General features: G+C 35.7%; 3 protein-coding genes across 9 annotated transcripts; 2 read left to right on the top strand and 1 right to left on the bottom strand.

The window, feature by feature from the left end:
* Positions 1 to 504: 504 nt before the first annotated feature.
* On the bottom strand, positions 505 to 9,831 carry LOC105158806 (ion channel CASTOR). Of its 5 annotated transcripts, none has more exons than XR_002286792.2 (13): positions 9,267 to 9,830; positions 9,016 to 9,087; positions 6,821 to 7,438; positions 6,454 to 6,636; positions 6,168 to 6,227; positions 5,886 to 6,089; positions 5,449 to 5,697; positions 3,987 to 4,085; positions 3,550 to 3,744; positions 3,173 to 3,265; positions 2,449 to 2,715; positions 1,255 to 1,703; positions 505 to 1,178 (listed from the first exon to the last, which is right to left on the bottom strand). XR_002286792.2 is itself a non-coding variant. In XM_020692743.2 (12 exons), the coding sequence occupies exons 1-12, from the start codon at positions 9,726 to 9,728 to the stop codon at positions 1,485 to 1,487; spliced, it is 2,721 nt and encodes a 906-aa protein (XP_020548402.1). In that variant the 5' UTR covers positions 9,729 to 9,831; the 3' UTR covers positions 505 to 1,484. The 5 variants fall into 5 exon arrangements, 2 of the variants coding, with proteins under 2 accessions (XP_020548402.1, XP_020548401.1); XR_002286793.2 differs by having other exon boundaries at positions 505 to 1,161; XR_002286791.2 differs by having other exon boundaries at positions 505 to 1,161; positions 1,280 to 1,703.
* A 1,688-nt stretch (positions 9,832 to 11,519) lies between these two features.
* On the top strand, positions 11,520 to 13,932 carry LOC105158805 (Transducin/WD40 repeat-like superfamily protein). Of its 2 annotated transcripts, none has more exons than XM_011075680.3 (2): positions 11,520 to 11,676; positions 12,536 to 13,932. In XM_011075680.3, exon 2 carries the CDS (start codon positions 12,602 to 12,604, stop codon positions 13,625 to 13,627), a length of 1,026 nt encoding a protein of 341 aa, XP_011073982.1. In that variant the 5' UTR covers positions 11,520 to 11,676; positions 12,536 to 12,601; the 3' UTR covers positions 13,628 to 13,932. The 2 variants fall into 2 exon arrangements, with proteins under 2 accessions (XP_011073982.1, XP_020547847.1); XM_020692188.2 differs by lacking the exon at positions 11,520 to 11,676 and adding an exon at positions 11,739 to 11,762.
* Positions 13,933 to 17,058: 3,126 nt separating this feature from the next.
* On the top strand, positions 17,059 to 23,426 carry OASB (O-acetylserine (thiol) lyase B). Of its 2 annotated transcripts, none has more exons than XM_011075679.3 (10): positions 17,059 to 17,404; positions 18,101 to 18,210; positions 18,393 to 18,450; positions 18,753 to 19,016; positions 19,393 to 19,530; positions 19,699 to 19,750; positions 19,870 to 19,919; positions 21,105 to 21,164; positions 22,296 to 22,376; positions 23,068 to 23,426. In XM_011075679.3, the coding sequence occupies exons 1-10, from the start codon at positions 17,150 to 17,152 to the stop codon at positions 23,158 to 23,160; spliced, it is 1,161 nt and encodes a 386-aa protein (XP_011073981.1). In that variant the 5' UTR covers positions 17,059 to 17,149; the 3' UTR covers positions 23,161 to 23,426. The 2 variants fall into 2 exon arrangements, with proteins under 2 accessions (XP_011073981.1, XP_011073980.1); XM_011075678.3 differs by having other exon boundaries at positions 17,061 to 17,404; positions 19,840 to 19,919.
* Positions 23,427 to 23,472: the final 46 nt, after the last annotated feature.

The raw sequence follows: 23,472 nt of genomic DNA, 5'->3' as shown, positions 1-23,472 counted from the left end.
CGTCATATTAGTCTTTAATGATAATTACACTCTCTTTTCCTAGAATTTTGTGTAATTACATATAAATCCTTTGTGGTTTGAGAAATTACACCTAACACTCCTGAAGTCAAATAAATCATTTTATGACTAGATAACTCTCATAGGTCTTCACGCGTTAATGCATGTGAGGTGGTATATCACCACCGTTATAATGATAGTTTAGTCCCAAAAAAATTATTTGATCTGCTATAAATTATTAATAAATGGAGAGTAAATATCTAATTCATTCAATTTTTTTGTTAAAATCAACAAATTCAGTAAATTTTCACAAATAGAGGAACTTATTTGTTAGATAGAATTAAACTTTAGGGGCGATAGATATAATTTCTCAAATTATAGGAGGTCTACGTGTAATTACATCAAACCTTAAGGGAAGGGAATATAATTATCCATAGTCTTTATAACTAGTAGTAATAGTCATACACATGCATATTTTATGCCTAAATATTGTATGTATGAGAAATATTTATAAAAGGTACTTTGTGATAGATGACAAATAACTAACCTGAACAATGTTTGTAGTATATCTTTAATAAATATACATAGACAAAAAAAAAAAAACCCAGAAAAAAGAACTTGATACAACTACATTTTTATTCATTTATGTTACCAACTACAATGAGAACATAGGCAACAAAGCATCAGTTGGATAGCCATCAAAATAGCCTGGCCATGGCAACACTACGCACATGCCAGACAATTGACGGGCGGAGTGAATCAAGGTCGTCCATTTAGCACAAACAGGCACCAACTACCAACACGAGAGACCAAAATTACGTGTACACAGCAGATTGTGCGGTAAATGGATATGAAGTCTTAACAAAGAACCACGCAACATTACCTCTTCTTTCATCTTTTGACAGAAGGTTGACAGTAGCATGTCCAGAAATGGTTACAGGAACACAGGGCACAAGAATTCCATTAAATTGAACAGTTTATGTGCCAGCTGATTTTTAAGTGTTCCTTCTCCCGTCTGGAGTCACCCCTTCCATCAGCAAGTTTCATACTGATGGACCATAAATCAGCTGACATACACTAAGATCCGACGACTAATGCTGCAAGGCCATAGTACTGATAAAGACTCATTTTTCTCAGCGCACGAGTTTCTTGGCCTAGTCTTCCCTGCACATGAAACGACACTATTCAAAAGAATAAAAAGTGATTGACTATTTGCATCCAAGGAAAGCACATCTAATACAAATGGAATCTACAAACAATTTCAGTTTCCTGGTTGTAAAACCTCTTCAGGAACAGTAAGTGGTAGCGCTTGCCTTCATCTTCAAGATTAGCGCATGCATTTACAAAGCCATACAGTAGCACCAGTAGTCCTGATCTAAAAATTGCAGCAGTCGACCTCACATTGGTGCATATGTGAATTGCTTCTATCTCCTCCAAAATAATACCAAATATAAATGCTATAGATAATAGTGAGCATCAGTAGGAACTCATTCCTTCTCAGCTATTACCACAAAGACATCCTTTAGCGACCATTTTCGTCTTTCATTTTTGGCAGATGGATTGATCACAGCTTTTTCTGTGTCGGCTAGACGGTACCCAATCACAATCTCTCTTCTTTGTCGAGCGCGTAACAGTATTTCATAGAAACTCAATTCTTCACCTTCATGAAGGTACAGATCTGCTCCTCTTATGTGCAACTCATTACCCTGCAAGGAATAGAAGCTTTTTTATTATCACAAGAGAATCTTGATAAGATATTAAAAGCCCTGAGCTGTATATTGAAGTGCATCCATTTGCGTTACATTACGAGATCACTAAACAAAAATACGAAATTAAGTGAATTAAGCAGCAAAAGGTGTCAAACATTCAATTTACTTGGTAAACCATAATGAAGTGTCCGAAATCAAGGAAGATATTATATGTCTATTCTAATTTATTAAGTACTTCTCATGCATTTTATCACATAACAAATATGGGAGGCGAGCCCTGAGACATAATTATTAGCAAAGGGATAGCCTAGGTGTAAGAATGTTAACTTAACCAGGATAAGGAAAATCGCCTCTCACCTTTTCAATTTCAAAGCTGAAGGAAAAATCAACATTTATCTCCAAGGTCCACAATGACACATTTGAAAGTTGCAATATGTTGGAACAAATAAACGGCCAACACAAAACGAACAAATTGGGAGACAAACGAAAACTAAATCTTGATAAACACATTACTTATTTCTACTAGCCAGGCCCAAATATTAAAAGATCAGAAATATGACTGTATAAACCACATATATTTTCCATGCAATTATATTTTTTTATTAATAAATTAATGACATGGAACATAAAAAGTTAACTTGCTAAAGAAGTATGAGACCATTTCCTCTAATTTTTATGTCAACTTGATAAGCAAAAAGTATGAAACCAACCACTTCCTTTAATTTTTGAAAGGAGGATCTACCTCTTCTGCAAAAAGTTCCTCCAGTACGTCATTTATCTGGCGATCTTCTGCAACCATGGCCAGTGCCATGCTGACAAGCTCATTTGATAAAACATAATCACTGATTTTTGACATGGATAATAGGTTTTTTGTCCTTGGATCAAGAATTTCACTGATTATAACTGATTTATCAGAAGCCTGCTGCATTTCCCCGATCCATGAACCTTGTGAGAAGCTACCTCTGTGGACCTGGGAAACCAGAGCTTCTCTGTAAGGAAGGCGCTTTGCCTGCAAAGAGAAATGAAATTTTTAATTAAGATCCCTAAATTCTGAATTTAATGAATCTTCAGTTAAGATCCTCTAATTCTGCATTTCTATTACAGGCTAAGTTAGCTTGAGTTGTCTAGCCAAATTAAGATCCCTATTCTGAATTTAATGAATCTTCAATTAAGATCCCCAAATTCTGCTTCTAATTGAATCTTTCATTGTACATCCCTAAATTTTCTTTGCACGTAGTAGCTTGAGTCGATAACTATCTATTTACCAAGTTCCAAAATTAATACGAGAGAAGTCAGAAGGGAGTGCATGCATGAATATGAGTAAATTGGTTCAAGGGACAAAGGTAGGCTGACCTTGTAGTAACGAGAAACCGATCATAATGATGTATCTGATCTATCATATAGGATTTAGAAAAGGATAAAAAGGCATAGTAGTTCACATAAAGATCACCATCCAATTATTGTACCTGAATGTCACGTATCAGCAGTAATGTAGCAAGAGATCTGGAATCAGCCTGAATTGCTGAATCTTCAACTGATTCATCAGCCAAAATTAATATCTGCATAACAGAAACAAATGAAAATGAGAAACTTCAGGAAGAAACATAATTTGGGGCTGTAAACAATGACTAATTTTAACAAAACACCTCATGATTGTAAAAAAAGTATTATTAGAAGCAAGTTTATGGTCTCAGGATTACATAACGACTGTTCTTATGGTCTTCGAAAGAGTATCAACAATGCCATTATCTCCTTATGACCGATGGGTGATACTGAGTCAGTTTCATCAGTTCAGGCTATCCACACGTGTGTTTATCATTGAATTAAGGATAGTGCTGCTTACCGAATCAAAAGATTCCAATGGAAGGCTTTCAAGGTGACGCCGTATGACAGCATTTCCTTCACGGTTGACGAGTTTAATATTCACCAAACGGTCAATGTCAAGGCCACCGTCTGTAAGCTTTCTTTCTCTTTCCTTCTCAGGAACTTCATTGAACATCCACAACTCCGATCCATCTGCTAGAAAAGCGTCCAGTACCTAAAACAATACATCTTGTAGTTCACTCTGATGCTGGAACTGGAATGTAGCAAAATGTTAAAAGGAACAAAAAATAAAAATAAACGAGATTGCTAAAATGAAGATTTTCATTGAAAGGCTGCAGGCACATGGTGGTGACTGAAGAGGGCTATGAGAACTCGTATAGGCAGATTCATCCCTAGAAAATTTCAGCTCCTGGAACAAGTCCTGAGAGCATACTGGACATTATTTTACAACTTTACCATAATCATATCTTCCATATCTCGTCGCCAACCGCAAAGAAGTATCCGCTCAAAAGACTTTTGGATTACTTCATCCTTGGGTAAATTTCCTCTCCAAACCTGCAGCATTCAGGTAAAGAAGAAACGGAATTAGGGCTTTAATTAACAGGGCTTACCACAATCATATCATCAATGTCTCGCCTCCATCCACAAAGTAGAATCTTCTGTGGCTTTCTTGCTGGTCGGGTAATGTATACAAATGTGGCATCTTTGACCTGAATAATGAAATTAATTTTGTGTCCGTAAGTTCGGTTGATGGCATGCCCCACTGACTTGAATTCAATGGCAGGAACCAGCCCTAAAACCATTTCTTTCAATAGTGGTCAGCCCACTTCTGACTCTTTTTGTTTTCTCCATGTTAGGTTAGTATACTTGTCTTGTATACTACTTGATAAAATAAAAAACCAAACTACCCTTCACTCAAGAAGATTTTGAGGAATTCTTGTGACTACAAAAGTTACAAAGGTCAACCCTAAAGGATGCAAATCCTAAATTATCACCCACTCTGATTAGATCAAATGGCATATTATTGCTAAAGCTGGCATGGAAAACAATATATCAATATACACCTACCACCAAGACAACACACAGGAACTTCTAAGCTAGTGATACAACACAGGTCAGGTCCACAAGGCATTGGTTAATAGTTCATCCTTCAAAAACATCCACATCAGTCCAGTATAATATTATTTGAAATTCATATTGCAATATCAACTAGAAACATATTACAACAATTATCTACCACGGAGCATTGTTGTGGCAGAATGCCTATGAGATTTTGATGTTCCGCAAAACACCCCATTGTGCAAGTTTTAGTTCTTGTTTGACATTCTTTTTCATTCATTCCACCATTGAATTACAATGACTCATGTGAAAAATAAAAATTAAATACCATAGTGTCAAAATTTTAAAAATAATAATAATAATAAATAAATGAATAAATAAAAACAAAAGGAATCTTAGATTAACCTTTGGACCATTTTTATGTCAATGTAACAAAAACATATACATAATCCCTAAGAATAGTAATTAATCAATAGTGATTGTCAGGGTTAAAGGTTTTATGAAAAAACAGTCTTGGTTATAAGTTCATTAGATGAAGTCTCAGATGTTGAAGCTTATACTAACTATTTACATCATCAATGGCAAATGCTGTCTTAAGCATTAAACAATTTGTATTAAGCATAATCATGAATCTACCTTTTCCTTATTGTATATGTTCCCGTATAACTACTTTTACTAGCATAATTGCCATATAAATTCCTGATGGCTTTGCCTTTTGATGCAAGAACAATAAAACCCATCATATGACAAGGCATGGCTTGAATCTCCTGTAAGTACTTCGTTTATAAGGTAGAAAAGTTGACTGGAATTGATGCAGAAAATAGAACTTCTAACACGTTTTCAAAGAAAAGAGAAGCACCATTGGCAGATCTGATGGAGAATACGTATCATCATCCTCTGCAATAACAAGAACCTCATCCCCTTCTTGCAGAACATAAGAGTCTTCAGGATTTAGAATAATTTTTCCACCACGTGATGCTACCTTCACTCCACAAGGAATGGCCTCTGGAAAGCTGATCAGGACATCCTCAAATTGCATCCCATCCAACTGTGACCACCTTTTGATGTAGAACTCGCAATTTTCAAATCCAAGAATGTCTTCCCATATCTGCACTGCGAAGTCGACATAAGAGAATAAAGAAATGGCACAAAAGGAAGCAAACAAAGAATCTAGATTAGAAAGAACAGCATGCGATATCAATATGTCAAATATAACATTAAAAGTAAGATAATGATGCAGGCGGCAATTAGTTCCCCTAGAGAACACAATATATTTCAATACAACTACCAGCTGACCTGAGCAAGACCTGGCTGCCTTGCACATTGAATCATCAGCCTACCAATTACATCATGAGCGACAACAGTTTCAACAAGTTCCCCACCAACAAGCTTAACAAGGACTTCATTATCTAGATCACTTAATTCAACCACTATGTGTCCCCGCAAGCCTTCTTTGACTCCTGTTAGGCTTAAAACTGTCCTTAATGCACGAGCATCACTCTGCATCCACCAGAAATTTCAAATAGTTAATTAATTCACATCATAACCATTGAGATAAGCTCACTCCAATAGTCTAACCTGGTCTGCATTTCCATCTTCAGCAAGCACAATTATAGCTCGAGCCTTAGAAACAGATACCTAGGAGATCTTCACCAGTTAGCTTGTGCAATATAGTATAATTTTGGTCGTTGGACCAGCCACAAAGTATGCAAACGCATATATATATATATATATGGCCATAAGTAAGAAGCAACACTTGTCAATTTAGTGAAGCAAACTTCTTGCATCTGAAAAGTAAGTGTGAAACAGAAACCTGGTTATATTCTATGTAACATAAATATGGAACAAAATCGTAACAGCATACCTTTTTTAGGTCAGCTAATATCAGAGGGCTTCCACTTCTGCATATGACAGATGTTCCTCTGAAGTCAAACTCCATCTTGGCAATGTCAAGTTCCATCTCTTCTTTGTCTCGCTCAGCCATGACAACCACTGTTCCTCCGCCCAAACTTTCATTGGCTATTGCAAGTTGATTCAGTAGTGAACCCTTAACATAAGCAGCTGTCAGTCAATATGGCATTCTTGTAGAAGGGCAGAACAAATGTGAGAGATGGTGATGGTTATAAATGAATAAAAGACATTCCAAGCCTAGAACAGTTTAGGGCATGAAAGATGAATCATGAGGATTCAATTCCTAGTCTAGATTCAAGATAAACAACATAAGTACTTACCAATTTATCACTCCATCCAAGGATAAGAGTGTGATTTCGCTCAACAACTTCACTTCTTCCCTTCCTCAGAGAGTCAAACTTCTCAGAAATCGCATCAGAGACAAGTCCAAGCATCATAGCAAATATAAGCATCCCGCCGAAACTAATGGAAACTGAAACTAGTCTAGGACCAATGCCTTCAGAATTAGCATGATTCCCTGAGTCTGCTACATATGTCCAGGACAACCAAAGGGAATCAGCTAAACTGTCATCTGTAACACCATAAAGTGCCAACCCGCCCAAACATATCAACAATAGAGTAGCAACTAACAATGCTAGCGGCTTAGCATATGGGGTAACTGACAAAAAGACGTCAACCCTGTAAGCAAGCTGCTTGTTCAAAGATACTTCCTCTGTGTTATTGTCCAACAATCTTCTCGAGTTTGAGACATAGTCAACATACTTCAAGAAAAAGAAAGGGAGGGACAACAACATGATTGAAACAGCTAATGCTGCAATTTTCAGGCTCTTGCTAGGAAGTTCGTCGACAGGAATATCCTCTGGTGATGAGTTGTGTATATCTATGGAATCCAACAGGTTACAAAGTTTGAGGCTTACGTTTAGCTTGGAAATTTTATCCTGCAAATACAGTGGTTAAAAATAATTGTAAAGCTACAAAAACATGTGTGAAGTGTCGTCAAGGCAAATCATACACAGACATGTGCACTCAACGAAATTTTTAGTGAAAAATAACTTAGATATGATGCAACCGTTCCTTGGTATTGGAAGGACTCAAATTAAATCAACTAAATTTAATTCATAATAGTATTATCATCCAAAAGCACTCCTAAAAGGTTAACATTGCCAGATTCATTTTTCGGCATTGACAAACATGAAAATAAAATAAGTCCACTGTCCATGCATCTTGTTTCATGTCCTTAAGTAACAAGTAATCAACAGAACCTCAAGTTTACCTCCAGCAAAGCGGCACATTCTTGTATCACTATTCTTAGCAATGGGTGCAATATAAAGTTTTCTCCATCTTCAAACTCTTAACAGTGGCCGAATGAGAAAACCCGGGTGCAAAACTGTTGTGTTCATAACTACTGGAGTATTAAATTAACTCGGTTGTGAATTACAAAGCTTTGGAACAATCTAAATTACAATTTCCTTCAGTTCTAAGTCCACTATATGGACAAATATCTCTCACCTATTGACAATTTCACGAACTGTTTTTCCAATTCAAATCCACGCTTCCACATCCAAAAATTAAAAGAAATTTGTTGGCTATTGCCAATAATTCTACTACTTGTTTCGGGAAATCAGTTCAAGTCTAGAGACAATTGTACAGGATCCTCATGAAAATGGATATGCTAAAAATGGTGATCTACACTGATGAAAAAACAGTCCCAGAGTAAACATCTACAAGAAGGACCACAGTGAACCTAAATAAAATTATGAATACAGAAACAAATTTTGTGACAGTAAAAAAGGGTTCATTAACATCAAAAAGTCAAAAAAGACAGTTATTTCTTTTTCTCATTCCTGTTTCTAAACATCCACTAGACAAAACAAAATCTACTTTGCATAAAGCACCACAGGGAACACTGATTTGCATTGGAATACATTATCATTATGCTTCAAATTCACATCACTTTTGGCCTTTTCATCATACTTGGAACTTTATATATAAGTTTATTCCCTTCTGTGACGAGTATGGTTCGTGATCGAGTTCATGTTGATGCACACACAGCTTTTCAATTCAACAACTTTTGAATAATACAAAGTTTCAGTGAATTTTCGTAAAACTCAGACACCGTGTTCGCATGGAAATTAAACATGAAACATATATAATCATCAAGGTATCTAGAGGAAACATACAAAGTAACTAACACATGCCATCAAACATGTAATAGAGATATAGATAATGAATTCAAGGGACACTGTCTCCAGCAAATATTTCAGTTGAAATCACAAATTTCTTATGCATAATGTCATGATATTAATATTAACATATACTTTCTGTTTCACTAATATTGTGCAATTTCCATATATTTTTTATTCCAATTCATGGTACTAAGTTTGAAATAATTCTAATATTCAGTTTTGCAGAGAAGTTAAGCAAATTCTTGAGACGCCCTAAAGCAGAATACATAATTTTATTGGACGCGGAATGGAATACAAAATGTAAATGTTAACATTCCTTGCATAATTACCTGCAATTCAGTAACCTCTTTGTGTAAAGAAAAATTCTTGTGTATCAATGAAGATAACACCGTTATCAGTATCTGCAATATATTAAGAAGAATCACACAATTCAGTAATATAGCACGTTTCCCACGGTTGAACGTAGCTATAGCACGTTGCGAGGTGCACCATTTTCAGTCTCCTAATAAACACACACAGAGAAAGAGGGGATTGGGGTGGGAGGTTGGGGGGGAGGAGGACGAGTGAAGAAGAAACTGACTGCAACTGTAAACGCGAGCTGGCACCGAACTCTTAAGCGGCCTCTTAGAAACCCGGAAAAACTCTTCTCCGTCGCCGTCACTTTAGCCTCCTTAAGCTCGTATTTCTCCGAAGAAACAGCGTCGTCATTCGACATGATCCCTTCGCCTCCACCTCCATCTAAACCATCATCCAGCAGCCTCGTTGACTTTTCATAGTTCCCGAACTCAAAATGCCGCCGCCTCGACTTGGAAATGGAACTGCTAACGGACTTAGAATCATCGCCAGCTGCTCGCTGCTGAAATGAAGCCGCGGCGGAGTTGAATTGCGACGTCGGGTGGCGGTAGGATGAGAATCTTCTTCTTCTGGCCGTCCTGTGAACATTTTGCGGGGAGTGAATGAAGGAGTAAGAAGGAAAAATCCAGTCTCTGGTGGTGGCGGCAGCGGAGGTCGACGGCGACGAGGCATCGGAGTTAAAGGACATATTCGGAATTCTACGAAACGGGGAGGATATTCTGATGAGTCAAAGAGTGTGCAATAGGTGGTGAGAACTTTTATGGTGGAGTCAATGATTCAAGTCTTAGAAGAGGAGGACAATGGGAATCATTTAAAAATAGTGGAGTATTGTAAATACACTAAAATCTTTACAAATTAATAATATTAAAACCACGTAATTTTTTATTAATTTAAAAATATATAATTAATTAATAAATTAAAATAATTCAAAGAGTCAAAAAGGGAAGAACCAACTAACAATTATATGGTCGACAAGCAATCATGATCACCAACTGGAAAGGACGAGAAAATGACGAATACAATGACGTCATCCGAAAATGACAAAGTGTTGATGAACGCCATGACATCATAAAAAATAAGTTTAAAGTCCGTGTTTAAAGTTTGTGAATGATTATAAATAAGGAAGCAATGATATGGGGATCATCAGAAATTTTCTCTAACTCTTCAAAAGTTTAAGCTTTTAAGTCTTTGTAGTTTTTAATTTTTAGTTATATGGTGGTTTTTCCAAAAAGTAAAGTCCTCTTTCGTATGAGAAGTTAAATAGTTGTCTCCTCCAATGGAGGAAATAATATCTATATAATATTTTATATATTTTTTTTCTTCAAAGCAAACCTTTGGGAAAAGTATTACTTTATTGCAGTAAGTATGCCTAATTTTAATTTTAGTCCGAATACTATGTCCATTTTTTTTTGTCTAATAACTTACGAAATTGCTTACTTTTAGTCATTTGGCAGATTTTCGGACAATTTTACCCCTATTAGTGCATATGGATTAAAACTGTCTTTCAAAAGTTGCATAGAGGTAAATTTGTCCGAAAATCTGCCAGATGACTAAAAGTAAGCAATTTCGTGAGTTACTGGACCTAAGCAAAAATAGACATAGTTATCGGACTAAAATTAAAATTAGGCATACTTAGCGGACTAAAATAATACTTTTTCCTAAACCTTTTGTTCAACTAAAAATTTTATTAAGTCTCTAGATTTAAGTCCTTTTACGCCCTAAGATAGGAAACGAAATAGAGCTGTGTTGCGTGCTGCTGAAGGAGCCAAGTATTTACGAACCATCTGCTGTGGTAGTACGGTTGGAGAAAGTCCATCAAATCGAAGACTTGAAATACTCCGGAGCAAGACAATCAAAATAAAGTATGAATATATGAAGGCTTAATTTTATTTCGAAAGCACATTGAACCAAATTAAGAGCATGTAAATGGATTATAAGAATTTTATCATCAAAAGGGCAAAATAGTTATAATTTGGTCAAAGGGCATAAATCACTCACAATTTTGTATTTATTATCATTATCGGAATTGATATGCAATCTATTTGTTAGTGTCGTGGAACTTGACTTGAATTTATCAAAAACTCTATTGTCGTACCAACTTTTAAATATTAAAATTTATGTTTAACTCTTTCATTCCCTTCACTAAAATTTAGTTATAACAGTAATTTTAATATTTTTAATAAATTTATTAAAATATTCCTCAAAACTGCTGCAACTTTTGACACTTATATATTTTTGAGTCATTCTCCCATCATTTGATGATCAACTTATCGAATAGAATATTAATTATTTATAATTTTTAAGTATTTTTGCACACGCATAGAGCGTGCCATGCGCAACAAATAGTACAACAAACACTAAATTAATTTTGAGTAACATTTTTTAAAACTATTGTTTATGTAATTAAGTTTTTTATTTACTTCACAAAATTTTGATTGGTTACGTAATAAGAATGATTTGGGCCTAAGCAGACCAACAGAAGAAAATCAAAAGCCCAACCCAACTATACATGCAAATTTGCAATTTAAGAACCGTACAGTGCTTCGATCCCTTCATTTTCAGCTTCAGCTTCAGACTCTCCAGTACTTTCTTGAAGAACCCTAGGCCGGGGTTTTGCATCAAACTCTTAATAGGAGGTAATTTGCAGCAATGTCACCGCATTAATATCGATAGAATGCCTGCTGCAGTGTAATTTTTGTTTTCTGGTTGTAATGTGTCTAAGGTCGGTTCTGCGTTATCCATATCCACGGTTTGTTACTCCTTTTCAATGGTTTTACCTGGGTTTTTGCTTTGAGAAACGGGAATTTGTTGCCGGAATTTTGTGTGTGGTTTTGTGTATTTTAGCTCTGGGGAGTTAAAGGTTCCTGAAGTTATCAACTGCTGTCAACAGATTTGCTTTTCTGCTTTGAATTTTTGTTTTGGTTGGTGTTCTGGTTATTTGGTCTGAATTTATGTATTTTGGGCTCTTTTACTTGCAAGAGGGGCTGTTGCTGGAACATGTTGCTTATCAGAATGTGTTCAAAATGTCGAATTGGGCGGGAAATATTGTAGGAAAGTTTATTTCCTGATGTTCGATTGTAAATGAAACTGTCTGAATTAAATTTCCGAGTGTAAAGATGAAGATGTGTTTCCTGTTTTTATGGCTGGCATGGCTGATTGAAGTAGATTACGGAGAAAAAGTTGTGTTCCTGATGTTTGGTTGTGAAGGAAACACTGGGAAGTAACTCCTGAGCCTGCAAAATAGGCTGCAGAGGCATGCATATGTATATACGTGTGTTGTGTGTTTGACTATGATATTATGTTGTGCAAATGTGTATCTTCATCCGTTTCTTTTTCTGTGATTATTCAGTGTATTGTGAACTCTTTTTAGCTTGATACACGTCTTAATGGTAGGGGAAAAGAAGTGGGCTGTAGGTAAACTTGTTTTTGAATGAATAAATTTTTCCAAAAGGTTTTACGTGATATCCAATCTTGATGGTGTTGCTATGCATGCAGGGGTGAAGTTGGTGAGATTATTGTCTTCATATTCAGTATCGAATTAAGAGCAAAGCAGAAGTGAATATGCAAGTTGAAGGTGCTCTGTCTGTGGTTGGTCCAAAGCCAACAGAGTTGTCGACTGTCGCGCACAGCTTTGGCCCACCAGTGCCTGGACCAAATGGGAAACAGCGGACATCAAGTTTAGAGTCGCCAATCATGTTACTGTCGGGGCATCAAAGTGCAATCTACTCAGTGAAATTCAATCCTGCTGGGACTGTCATTGCATCTGGTTCACATGACAGGGATATTTTTCTGTGGAATGTGTATGGTGATTGCAAGAATTTCATGGTCATGAGAGGGCACAAGAATGCTGTGTTGGATGTTCAATGGAATACTGATGGTTCACAGATAATATCAGGGAGCCCTGATAAAACGTTAAGGGCATGGGATGTCGAGACAGGAAAACAGATAAAGAAGATGGTAGGGCATTTGTTTGTTGTGAATTCTTGTTGTCCTGCTCGGAGAGGCCCGCCTCTTATTGTCAGTGGGTCTGACGATGGCACTGCAAAACTTTGGGATATGCGACAAAGGGGTTCCGTACAGAGTTTTCCAGACAAATACCAGATTACAGCAGTCAGTTTCTCTGATGCATCAGATAAGATTTACACTGGTGGCATTGACAATGACGTTAAGGTCTGGGATTTGCGAAGAACTGATCCTGTTATGAAGCTTCAAGGCCATCAGGATATGATTACTGGTATGCAATTGAGTCCAGATGGGTCTTATCTTCTGACCAATAGCATGGATTGCACACTTCGTATATGGGATATGCGACCGTATGCGCCACAAAACCGCTGTGTGAAGATTCTGGAAGGGCATCAACACAATTTTGAGAAGAACTTGTTGAGATGTAGTTGGTCACCAGATGGAAGCAAGGTGACTGCTGGTAGTAGTGATTGCATGGTCTATATATGGGACACTACTTCACGACGCATATTGTATAAGCTTCCAGGGCATACTGGGTCAGTAAATGAGTGTGTATTTCATCCCCGTGAACCTATTATTGGGTCTTGCAGCAGTGACAAGCAGATATATCTTGGTGAAATTTAAATGCATTGTTGATTTCTCTCTGGTTCGATCCAGCGTGGTTGTGAATTAACACTGATAGCTAGCTGTTGAGACCTGTGTGAGGCCTAATGAATACATTGTAAGATTTTGGATTGTGTCAATGCTAGCTGTTGAGACCTGTGTGAGGCCAAATGAATACATTGTAAGATTTTGGATTGTGTCAGTTACTGCTGGACTATGGTGTTTAGAGTTGCACTGTTTTTATTCAATCACACCATTTGAATCTGTGTTAACATGTATTAGTAGCTGAAAAATCACTGGTAATATATCATCTCTGTGTTGGTTTCTGTTTTGCACTATCGATGCTTTAGACAAACTCTTAACTTCTTGAAACTGGTGTAACTTGGTTTTCAGTGACTGGCTTGATTAGTTCTGACTTTGTGACACGTCGCATATTCCTGATGCGTGTTGTTGGATGTGATAGTATTGTGTGTTCAACTGTGCATCTTTATCAGATGAATGGACGATAAGATACTGATTTATGTGCCGGTAGTGGCTTTTAATTGCAATGTTGAAATACTCGAGCAGGTTATTGTGAACTCTCTTTCCTTTATATAAATTTTGTTATTGGTCTTTTGCTACGCGGTAAAAATGATCTTTTCCCTGAGTGATCATTTTGCTGAATCAGGAAGCTATCTACGCCCCAATCTGCTGCATCCTTCGTTGTAGTTCTTTCCACTTCAACATGGACATAAATGCAGATAGTCGTGCAGCATTCTTCCTATTCATGTATTTGCTCTTATTTGTTCTTTCCGTTGGCTATTTCGTTTGTTGGGATCACAATGGCATTCAGTGAATATGGTGATTTATCCATTGAAAGTGAGTTCATTAGGTAGAATTTCTACTAGCAACCAATGCATATCTAACGAAACAACTAAATATTGAACTGTGACCCTATGTTATAATTATCTATCTACATGTTTGTCACTTCAACCCCAGATCTCCTTCACATTTGAGACTCAGCCCATAAATCCTATGAATACATCAGCTGGCAGTGGATTTCTCTTCTTATCTGGCCACCCATCTAAATGTCACTTCTCTTTATTCGAATGATGCAAATTCATGTTTCCAGGTTCAAACAATCAAGTCATACCAAACGTTCTATGCCAAGACTCCTTGCCAGGACGAACCAATTTTAGTTAAATGATTGTGGATTCAATTTTCTCCTGTGTTACTGGATAATTTTTAAATTCTATAAGGGTGTAATTGGATTGATGGATTTTGATTCGAATGAAGTATTTGAAGAAATAATTTTAAAAGACTCATTTTAAAAGAATTAAAATCTATTTATATTCATTAAAACATATTTCAAAATTAAAATGAAATAATTTAAGAATTATCCATATATATATATATAAATTGTTTTTAAAAATTTAAAATTCATGATTTCAAATTGTTTCGTCCAAATACAATCTGATATCTTATAATTTGAGGAGCATATTGTGACCCAAGATGATATCGAAATGCCAAGTATTCCAAGAGGCTAATATGAGCACTACCTCTACCAAGCAAAACCAAAGACAGGTTAAAGAATCAACACTCGTCCTTGTCCCTACCCATGTGCGTATATAAATAAGAAGATACATGCAAGCTTGTTATACACAGAATATAATAATTTATATTAATTAATTAGTGAATTTATTAAATGTGCTTTTTACAATTCGATTTATCATTTAATCAAAAAAGTTTATAAATTTAATTATATATAAATTAGTAATTAGTTGAATATTCTATTTGAATTAAGAATATTATAATCAATTAATTAAGTTAATTAATTTAATAGATTTAATCCTTACTAGTTACTATGACTAATTTATTCAATTTAATTGAATTTATTATCCAGACACTGAATTATATGCATAGATGTATTATTAATAGTTATAATAGTGAAAAATTGATAAATATAATATATTTAAAACTTATATGTAAAACTATGAATTTTTTTTAATAAAATGAATTCTTTTAAATTAAGAAATAAATTATATATATATACATGAAAAGCTACGTCAATTCCAGAGCATAACAGCAATATATATATTCTAAGAGACAGATACGATTATTTAATTTTGTCGTGTTTCGAGCAATCAAATTAATTATCCTATAAATAATATTTGATGATAAAGAGAGAGAAAAGAGCCTCTTTCAGGTGCACATTAGCCTGTTTGACTTTACGAAAAAAATAATGGTCTATTTAATTATATTATTTTTATTAATTGCAGGCCTTTAAATAATTAACTCTATTAAGGGCTTATTTACTTTATAATATGAATTATTTACATGACGTAATTATAAAAATCACTTTATTATATTATGTTTAATTTTTTTTAAATGATGAACTATTATTAATTGAAATAACTCGATTATAATTTATTTATGTCAAATATCATTATCTAAGAAGGATAATAACATCAATCATATAATGATCAATGATATTATATAAATAAAATATAAAAAACACATATTGTATGGTAGAACAACATTCCATACATATAACAAGGTTTGAGCCCATGATATCTAAAGATTTTGGGGTCCCAGTTTCGCCAACTGAACCAAGCCATCTAAGTGGATAGGCTATTCAAATCGAATGATAATTAGTATTGGAGTCTTGAGTTAAAAGTGAACTTTCATAATGCAATATAGATGTTGGGAATGACTAATGCACTTGTCCGACATAGAAAATATGAACAACTTCTTCTATTTATATTAAACTGTCTTGATACCTTTGGAATGAAAAGTGTGGGTAGGTGGATTTTGGAAGGATCTTCACATGCGTGCACCTGCCCGTCCAGTCCTGGTCTGGGCATACGCAGTTATATATATTTTTCAAAAGAATTATATTCAAATCCTTCATTTCTCATATTCTTGGAATCCTAGGTGACCTAATCTCATCATTGTCGGATTTTTTGCTTCTGTTAATTGAAAAATCCGTTGGTAACTTTGTGTGGTCGGTGTAGAGTCCATGGTTCTCCAGCAACCGAGCTGTTCGTCTATAAATAGGCACAACTTTGTGCATTTGTAATACACAAAAAATTCGAGAGCCTCTTCTATCTGCTCTGCTTCCTCTTCTGAGTGTTGTTTTGTTCGTTGTTTTCAGCTCTTCTCTACAAGTGTGCCTGTGAGAGAGTTATAACTGTGTTAACCTTGGAAAGCGAATGATTTATACTATTTGCATTACGATAATACCGAAATTTAACTTTCAAGGCAGCAATTTTTTACGGCATGGTATTTTATTTTTCAACAATATATATTTTATTCAACCTAATAAAAAAAAATAAAAAAGTTAAACGGGTGTTGGAACGGGGCATTTCGAGCCCATTAACATCCGTGTCAATATCGTAGATTGACTTTTCGCCGTATGTAGCCCGATAGCATCTCACCTCATTGCCACAAAGGTAAAATACATATAGATAGAATATAAAACCATCTCTGTATCTGGACACACAAAACACACGCAGTACAAACGCACATTGAGGCTGAGGTTGAGAGAGTGAGTGAAGGGGTGTGATGGCGTCCGTGGTGAACAAGCCGTTTACTTCTTTCTGCGCCGCCAACAAGTCCGACCTCCGCTCGCCGGAATTATTCGTTGGCAAACGCTGCCGTATCCGAGGCAGGAGGTCTGGCAATAGTGTTAGAATTGCCACCAATGCTGTTGTTAGTAGAAAGAATCACGATAGTGACTGTGGGATTGTGTGTAAGGCTCTCTCCGTGGAGCCACAGACGGAGATTGAAGGCCTTAACATCGCCGAAGATGTTACTCAGGTGAGAGTGTAGTTTCTGTCTCTGTTTGTATTGCTGATAAACTAGCACCAGGGGTGGGTTTTTGGGTTGAAGTATATGTGAAAGTGAGAAACTCACGATTCAAGGTTTCTTACCACAATCGAAATCGTAGATTGTGCTTAACTGTATAATAAACAATTACTTTTTCGTTTTCCTTTTTCCCCCTCCATGGGGAATGTAATATAAATGAACGGCTTTAGTGAAAGAAAAATTGAAATGATTCCAAACTCAAATTTCTTGGTGGGTTTTTTTCTCCTTTGTTTCTTGAGAAATGATGGGATTGTTTCATCTTTTGCCTGCGTAAAGTTAGTCATCAATTTATAGATGAACATTTTTTTTGCCATTATTCTCTAGTATAGTATTTCTGGTTCCTTGAAATGAATAAAGAATATAATGGAATCTGATGTATTTAGGAAAGAGGAGTAGAATTATGGTTGCATCTTGCCTGAGGTGTTGCTGAAATGACTAGGCTCATGGTTAATGAATATTTATACATATTCCAATTCTTGGGTGTTGCTACATGTTTCGTTTGAAACACATGCAGGATTTGGGATATAATATGTCAAACATCTTATGTTCATTTAGTACTTGCTTGGTGCATTAATTTTTTGTTTCCTTGGTCTTGTTCAAGTTTACATGTTTGTTCGATTCTTAACAATCTTAGTGTCTCTGTAACAGCTCATTGGGAAGACACCGATGGTTTACTTGAATAATATTGTAAAAGGTTGTGTTGCAAATATAGCAGCAAAGCTTGAGATTATGGAGCCGTGTTGCAGTGTCAAAGATAGGTGAGAGCTATCCTGGTTTTCATTTGCAAATATTTGTATCTGTGGCATGAGAACATTTGGTCTTCATTATGTCATTTATTTCTTTTCTTGTTTTACTTTTGATATTTCCACAACAAACTTCTGAGAATTATATGCTTAGTTGCTGCTATGTTAGGCTCATTTACAGTAGTATCTTGTTTCAGGATAGGGTACAGTATGATCACTGATGCTGAGCAGAAAGGGCTTATAACTCCAGGGAAGGTAAGATGATGAATCATAAGTTCTGATTCTTGCTAACAACTGAAAAAAATTGTGTTCTAGAGGCTTTTGACTTCTGTTTTCTTATCTGAATTTACCCTTGTGGAATTGTTCTAGTATTATTTTCATTTGGATCAATGTCATCACCTACTTTTGCCATCTTTTTTGCTTAAACACTTCTTGTGCTCATATCATACATAATGCATCCATTACACACTAGTCCTTGTAAGCTTTCCTTATTTTTGGTTATTTATTCCTGGTCTTGATATACTTTTTCCTTATCATGGAAATTTTGCATTTACTAGAGTGTATTGGTTGAACCTACAAGTGGAAATACGGGAATTGGCCTTGCATTTATTGCTGCTTCAAAAGGCTACAAGCTCATCTTAACAATGCCTGCGTCCATGAGTCTTGAGAGAAGGGTTCTCTTGAAAGCTTTTGGAGCTGAACTAGTTTTAACTGACGCAGCCAAAGGCATGAAAGGAGCTGTCCAAAAGGCAGAAGAAATAGTGAATAGCACCCAGAACGCATACATGCTTCAACAATTTGACAACCCTGCAAATCCCAAGGTCCTCTTTTGTCAATAACTTTTTGCGTTTGTGATAGATACAAATTCTTGCGTCATTTTTTGTATCAACTAGTGCAGCATCTTGTAAGTAATGGCCTTCCGATATGTTGGGTTCAGTCACCTGCCAAAATATGCTGCAGTATGGCTCTCCCGTCTCTGACTTCGGATTCTTGAAACATTGTATTAGCATATTTAATATCTTGTAATTATAATTTTTGAGGGTTGTTCTTTTATTCTTGTACCATTTGACCTTCAGCTTGAATTTAGAAGCAGCACCAAAGGTTGCTGTATTTCGACTGTTGTCATTGTGGGGAATTGAGATGATACTGAGGCCATAGATGAGGCCTTGTAATTATATTCCTTTGCCTTCTTCGCAGATTCACTATGAAACCACCGGCCCTGAGATTTGGGAAGATACAAAAGGCAAGGTGGACATCCTTGTTGCTGGGATTGGCACTGGTGGAACCATTTCAGGGGTTGGTCGTTATCTCAAAAAATATAATCCTAATATAAAGGTAATGGATTTTCAGTAATGGACTCTACTCATACATATTTGTCTATGAAATGTCCTTGATGTCAGCTAATTATAAATGAACTCCTGCTTGAAAGTCATAGTTTTTCAGTTCATGTGTCTTGTTTGTATTATCTATCATAAAATCCCTTGTTTGCTCCTGTTGCATTAGGTTATTGGCGTGGAACCCACTGAAAGCAACATACTATCAGGTGGAAAACCTGGTAAGATCGCAGCCTATTATGTCTTTGCCAGTGTTAGTTTCAATGTCAATTTTGTTTGTTGTTCTAGTATTTTCGATTTCAAACTGCAGGCCCTCACAAAATTCAAGGGATTGGAGCAGGTTTTATTCCGAAGAATTTAGATCAAGATGTGATGGATGAAGTTATAGAGGTCTGCTTTCTTTTTTTTACTTCTTACCGTCGTATAAGCTTCATTATGATTGTAATATTTACTTGTTTTTTGTTTTGTATACTACCTATGCGTCATTATCACTCTTTCAGTAATGGAAAAGCATCACGTTGCTTATAAGTCTATGAAGAATGAAAAAGTGTATCCTTGACTTGCCTTGTTCATGAGGTTTTATTAATTTCATCTTAGCTGCCCTGACTTTTAATATGGATAATATTTTCCTAGAGCATGTTTGCTTAATACAATATGGCTGTGGTGAAGTTGAATATCTTGGACATTTACTTGATTCAAATCAAATTAAACACATTCTTGCAAAGTTTAGTTAATAGATTTCTTCATCTGATATACAGAAAAATCCCTACCAAATAATTTAAGATGTGAAGCAATTTTCCTTTGGTGCAAATGATTATCCATTAAGCAGGGGAAGATAATGGATATGCACCTACAAAGTAATTCGTTTTCTAATAATTCAAAGGAACCAAAATTCAAGTATAACCTAGTTTGGGCGACAACTGATTGCAGTGATAACCTCGATGCTGGGACAAAAAATTATCTCATTTTTTTCTGGCAAATTAATTTGGTAAAAGTTGTCTTCTTTGTCGGGGCCTTTCCTCTCGTTTGGTTGATTGGTTTACTTCCATCTTCAGTTGGAGAGATGATTTTCGGTGGTAGAATGAGGGATGGAAATGTGTTTGGATGATTTATTGAAAATATTTGGTAATGGTGCCATATCAAACTTGCATTGGAATGGGATTGTAAGAAATGAATGGAAGATATAAATATAAAATATATATTATATAGAAATTTATTTGTTTTGATGTAATGACAGGAAGAATCATATATATATGTATGTCATAATAATGTAATGGTTGAAATATTCATAGAGATATTTATGAAAATATGTAACATGTGTAATGATTAGATATTTTGACAATTTTTTGGAGGGAGAGGGAGATGTCTGTGGCAGATGATTCTTCCAGAATATATGACCCTAAGTACCAAACATACTTTTGTCTCTGAAGAAGAAAATATGGAGAGGGAATGAAACGAAACATGTGGTACAGTGGTAGTCTTCAATGTGGTTGTCATGCTTTTAGACCATGGAATATATTAACTTGTATGGTTAACCATTTCCTGCTGACTGAATGGTTCTGATTTCCTTCTCAGATATCAAGTGATGAAGCTGTAGAGACTGCGAAGCAATTAGCTCTTCAAGAGGGCCTGCTGGTCAGTGGATCTGTTAATGTGCATTTTGTTAGACCACAAAGTCTATATGACATAAACTACTAGATTGCATATGTTCATAATTCTTAGATGTCCGGACTATTGAAATAAAACTAAAGAAATAACCGGATGATGGATCTTGACAAAACCATACCATATTAAGTTTCAGCTTTTGTTTTTTGTTTTTTTTTTTCCCTTAACATGTTTATTGAGTATCCTTTTTTTTCATGATTAAATTCCATCTTTTTAAACAGAGTTGAGTCACTTTGAGCCTGCTATGTTACTTTGACACTGGAATAGCTGTTCGACCATCAGCACTTTTAAGTGTTTGTCATGGGAATTATCAGTCACTTATATCCAATAAGGTGCAGGCATTAAACAAACATTGTTAGGCATGGAAAGGGCCTTCTATGTCATTCAGATTCGGTGCTCTATAAGATAATAGCACATAGGAGTATTCTATAATTGTCAGGCATGCAGTTTGTCGAACTTTACAACTCAGGAGTTTGCTCAAACAGCTGTCTTACATTTGTTCATAACTGATGATGCCCCATTTGTCCACATGGTAAGCTAATAATATGCTGTTTTAGAGATTATTTACTCAAATTTATCATAAAATTTCCAGAATAATGAATTTAATGACGTTTAAATTCCTTTAGTTAGTAAATTTGTGTTCTCCAATGAGAGGTTTTGTATCAGCTGGTAAGTCATATCATTGCCAAGACTTTGAATTTGTGTCTAATGGTGTGTTAATTGCATTTTGTGTTGTATCAGGGGAAACGTGGTAAATTATGTTGTTGCACAGGTTAATAACTATATCATTACTAGAAAAGAGCAATGCATGCTATTTAGAAAGTACAAGTTCTTAAGAAACATTTTACGGATCTTCAGTTGACAAGTTTGAAATAACTTTAGTTGCTTCTGGGGCTCTTGAAAGTAAATCAATTTTATGATATAAATATGCAATAACGTGGAAGAAACATGTTCAGAATTTGTGTTAAAGTTATTGGGTCAGGTTGTCATGATGTCATCGTTGAATAAATGGTCACAGATGATATTGATCTCATTTCTAGTAACATGCATTTGTTTGTTTTATGAACAGCTATGTAATTTCTGTTGGATCTTTCTTATCAGGTGGGTATTTCTTCAGGAGCAGCAGCAGCTGCTGCTATTAAGGTTGGAAAGAGACCTGAAAATGCTGGAAAGCTTATAGCGGTATGTTTATTCTTTTCCCAAGTTGATAACTCATGTTTCTCGAACTGCTGTTTCATGCCTGCTTGACTAATCTGAAGGTAAATGCAAAAGTTGCATCTGTTTACAAAATGCCGCTTGTGCTACCTCTTTGCTACTGTAGTTATGAGGTTTATTGAATGGTATTTGCCTATCAAGGATAGTGAAGCACTCTACTTCCAAACCCTTGCTGATGTAATTCGTTACGTCTGGTGTATTACTAACAAATTTACTTTACCCGTAAATGACATATGGAATGCATTTTTCCTGTTCCTCTAAGACCGAAGTTGTTATAGCCTTAACCCAGCTAGAAACCTTACGATGTAAAATTTACCACCTTAAAAAAAGGGTTCTGCAAAATGAAACTTTGTGTTTACTTGAAATAATATTGGTTCTGCCAGAAACTTAGTTGATCACACCGTACTTACCATTTTCGCTCTGCCTTGGGTTGTGGGGTTATGGTGTAATTGTTTGTAGTAAGTCACATATCAAAATTGTGTGGGGGGTGCTGTTTGGCTGCTGGTGAAGGAGGGAAACCGGGGATTTTGCTTACTATTTCTTATACCAAAAATAGTAGATCCATCAGAATCGTATTGCTTATTTATCTCCGATCAAAAACATATACATACCAATAGTATTTTTATTCTAACTTGGTTGAAATTGCGTGTTCTTTTAGGTTGTGTTCCCTAGCTTCGGGGAACGATACTTATCCACAGTCCTCTTCCAGTCAATAAGGGAAGAATGTGAGAAGATGCAACCTGAAGTGTGAATACAACAATCCTTGTCTGGCTATCTACTTGTCTTTATATAAATAATGATATTAGGACTTCTGCTGTTGCAATTTTATCGAACATTCCCATAGTTATCACAGATAGACATGAGGAGTCGTCTGTGTATGCAAACAGAGTTGATTTGAGTGTGTTGTAGCTGAAGTGCTGAAAGCGGTAGTTCCACTTTGCTGAGTTATTCTTAAGAAAAACGGTGTTAACGATGTTGTTTTTGTGGTATGGAGAAAATTATGCTTGTTTCACAGGATGCAAGATGTACCTGAAACTAAAAGACTTGAAGACAAGGAAAACAG

This window comes from Sesamum indicum, linkage group LG3 (genome assembly GCF_026168435.1).
Source record: "Sesamum indicum cultivar Baizhima isolate 11 linkage group LG3, ASM2616843v1, whole genome shotgun sequence".
Classification (NCBI taxonomy): Eukaryota; Viridiplantae; Streptophyta; class Magnoliopsida; order Lamiales; family Pedaliaceae; genus Sesamum; species Sesamum indicum.
This window is presented reverse-complemented; position numbering and strand designations above follow the sequence as displayed.